The following is a 3,166-nucleotide window of genomic DNA, read 5'->3' as shown; positions in this document are numbered from 1 at the left end:
GGAATTGTTTGGTTACTCTTTAAATTCATGGGATTATTATGGAGGAAGTCACTTACCTAGCTCCCTAAGTAAGTGGCAATTCCCACATGAATTCATTACCGCCAACCAAACACTTTTTGTGCAATTCACATGAATTTCCATTTCATGTGAAATTGGAATTCATGGAATTTATCTTCCCTTATGGCAACCAAACAACCCCTTAAATTTGTTATATACACAAAAGACTATACATAATACATACTTCATACATATAGGAATAGGAAAAGGTGTATACATCATTGTTATAAATGTTATTATCCTATGCAAACAAATAGTTTGTTTAACACATCGATGTGTCAATTACATACAAGCACACCCTAAATAAAATTACATATAGTCTCCAACTTTAATAAACTTCTTAAATTTAAAATAAATATAGAAATTTAACAAGAGATATAGTTTCAAATTTTAACAAGAGATATAGTTCAAATACTCTTATCCTATTAGAAGTACAATTAAATTGAAACTCCAACTTTTAATTTTATGCTATATATACTCCGCACACCTTAACATCGTCATATGTTCATTATAGTTTTATTTGCTATTAACTTCATAATTTGTTGTTTGATTACAGGTCTTTATGGTGTACACTAATGCAAAAACAAGCTACCTCATTAAGGTTGGATTTTCTATCATCAACTCCTTAACTACTCCGTATTTCATGTGCTTAGAAATAGTGCTATGTCGTATTGTACGTAATTTATTACAATTTTGATTTTATTCTGGATACTTTTTTTTTTTTTTTTTTTTTTTTTGGCAGCTGAAAAGAAAGGTTCCTAAAATAAACTCATAGCCTTTTTTGCCAAGGCATGAGCTTTGGAGTTACAGTCTCTGCGAACATAACTAAAACACAAGCAATGAAAAGCAGAAGAAATAAGAGTAATGTCTTGGAGAATGCCCTTTATGTGATGGTGCATCGTCTGATTTCCCATCCATTGCGTCAGAAGCGAGAGGCAGTCAGATGAGATTTCAATGTGGAGAAAACCTTCCTGGCATGCCCAAGCGATGGCCTCCTTCACTCCTAGGGCTTCAGCTTGGAGGGGGGATTCAGCCCGACCACATAAATAACCTTCATATATAGAATTACCTTCAGGCCCAAAAGCAATCCACCCAAACCCTGCGAGACCCGGTTTTTTCCAACTTGCATCAACATAAATATGTATCCTAGCACAAGGAGAGAAACTTCCGATACAGTAAAAAGGTCTACCCGTACGTAGAAACTGGAGGTCAAAATCACCATCAGAACCTTCCTCAAAACCGGGCGGATGTAAAGGGGCATTGTTACTCCTATCATTTGCTTGAAGAACCTCTTTAATCAGATGCCGAGCCTTGATAAAGAAGACGTTCGGGTTAAAGACTTCACCCCTGAAGCGGATGTTGTTTCTTAAGGACCAGAGGCTAACCAAAATAGCGAGAAAGCTTAAGACAAGAGTAACCCCCTCCTCAAGACGAGAGAGATAAAGAACCCAGTTAATAATCCAGTCTCGAACATCTAGAGTAGGAAGGTGGCTGACATTGATACCTAGTTCCGAGCCAGCCCAGATCCTGGAGCTAAGGGGGCAATCACGGAAAAGGTGATCAAGAGTCTCCACAGTATCGCCTGCGTTGTTGCACATAGAACAAGAGGGAGCCCAGATTAAGCCCCTTTTAGCAAACTCACTCCCAACCGGAAGGGAACTTGTCATGATTTTCCATAGAAGAATCTTCCAAGGCTGAGGACCTGGCAGATTCCATAATCTTTTCCTACAAAAGAGTTCTGTAAAAGAAATAGAGATAATTTTATTGTCTTCAACACATTCAAATCTAGGTGAGACACATTAATGTCGCTCGAGATTTGCTTCCTAATTTGCTTCGTCAAAAGGAACCTTGAGTTTATTGCGGTTTACGGAGTTGGTAAGGATCGTGTTAAATTATTTAGTGACCCTCTGACCCTGATTGCACTCAAAACTCGAATAATTTTTTCCCCGACTTTCACATACTCCGGGTCCATATAATGCATGGTTTTATTTACGTTTTTGAATTGTGGTCATATCAGCTCAATGCTACCTCTTCAATCGCTGTTCTGGAACGACGATCTACCTTTTTAACTTCTAAGTTAAAAGCACTTGCACATGCCCTTACTTTTTCTGCAGCTTCATAAGCTTATCCTCCTTTGTGCACTGTTTTGTTCAAACAAATCAGATTCGATACATGCCTAACACGATCTATTTTCGACTATAAAAGTCTCAAATTACCGGCCTAGGCCGGAGGACATTATTGTTTGTAACATTATACTCCGTAGTTAAAGAAGAAAATGTAAATTATTGACGGGAATTCGACTGGAACAAAGCAATTGAGTTATTTTTAGTATCGAGACTAATATTTTATAATCTATTTTCAGCAATGAGAGGGATTATAAATGCTTTAAACTTCATCATACTCGCAAATCATGGTCGTATAGTATGTATTTTGGTATTCCGTTATAAGGAGAAAATATTAAGACGTTCGAGAATGCATAATCAACAATAGTGCTTTTTTTGTCTTTACCTGCGTGGCTGCGTATTTCTGAGTTCCGGTAATTTGGTCGTAATTTTTTTTCCATAAAATATAACGGAAGGATATGATATTTGAGCAGATCAAGTAGTAGTATACTATAAGATGAGAATTAGTCAAGTTTTACTCCCAACGTAATGTCATATACGTGATTTGCTCAGATGCTACCCAAATTTTACTTCCTTACTCGATATATAAACATTGATCGTGCTTCTACACCCTTTCATAACATATACGACGCGAGAACTCTAAAAAAGACATTTGTCACTGCATTCTGATAGCAGGAAATTTGTCGTCTACTTCCTATACCAAAACTATTTATAAAACCCGAAAAAGCGTAGTATTTAGTCGGGGTCGAACTCAAGGATGGTGGGGGTTGCTACGAAGTTCAATTAGGAGTCAAGTTTAATCAAAATTTAAAAGAAAGGGTTTTGGTTATAATAACTAGAGCAAAAGACAAACAAGTTGATGATAATGAATACGGTTAATTAAAAGCTAGGGCCTTCGGGGTCATCAATATGGTTTAGGGGCAAACATGAAGATCAAAAAGGGTCAATGGTGAGAGATTAACCTAAGACGAAGAACCAATGTCTTG

General features: G+C 36.9%; 1 protein-coding gene across 1 annotated transcript; it reads right to left on the bottom strand.

Moving 5' to 3' along the window:
- Positions 1-815: 815 nt before the first annotated feature.
- LOC141638466 (uncharacterized) lies at positions 816-1,724 on the bottom strand. The gene has a single exon (XM_074447880.1). It carries the CDS (start codon positions 1,722-1,724, stop codon positions 816-818), a length of 909 nt encoding a protein of 302 aa, XP_074303981.1.
- Positions 1,725-3,166: the final 1,442 nt, after the last annotated feature.

This window comes from Silene latifolia, unplaced genomic scaffold (assembly GCF_048544455.1).
Source record: "Silene latifolia isolate original U9 population unplaced genomic scaffold, ASM4854445v1 scaffold_20.1, whole genome shotgun sequence".
Lineage (NCBI taxonomy): Eukaryota > Viridiplantae > Streptophyta > Magnoliopsida > Caryophyllales > Caryophyllaceae > Silene > Silene latifolia.
The sequence above is the reverse complement of the archived record's forward strand: the minus strand, read 5'-3'. Positions and strand labels throughout refer to the sequence as shown.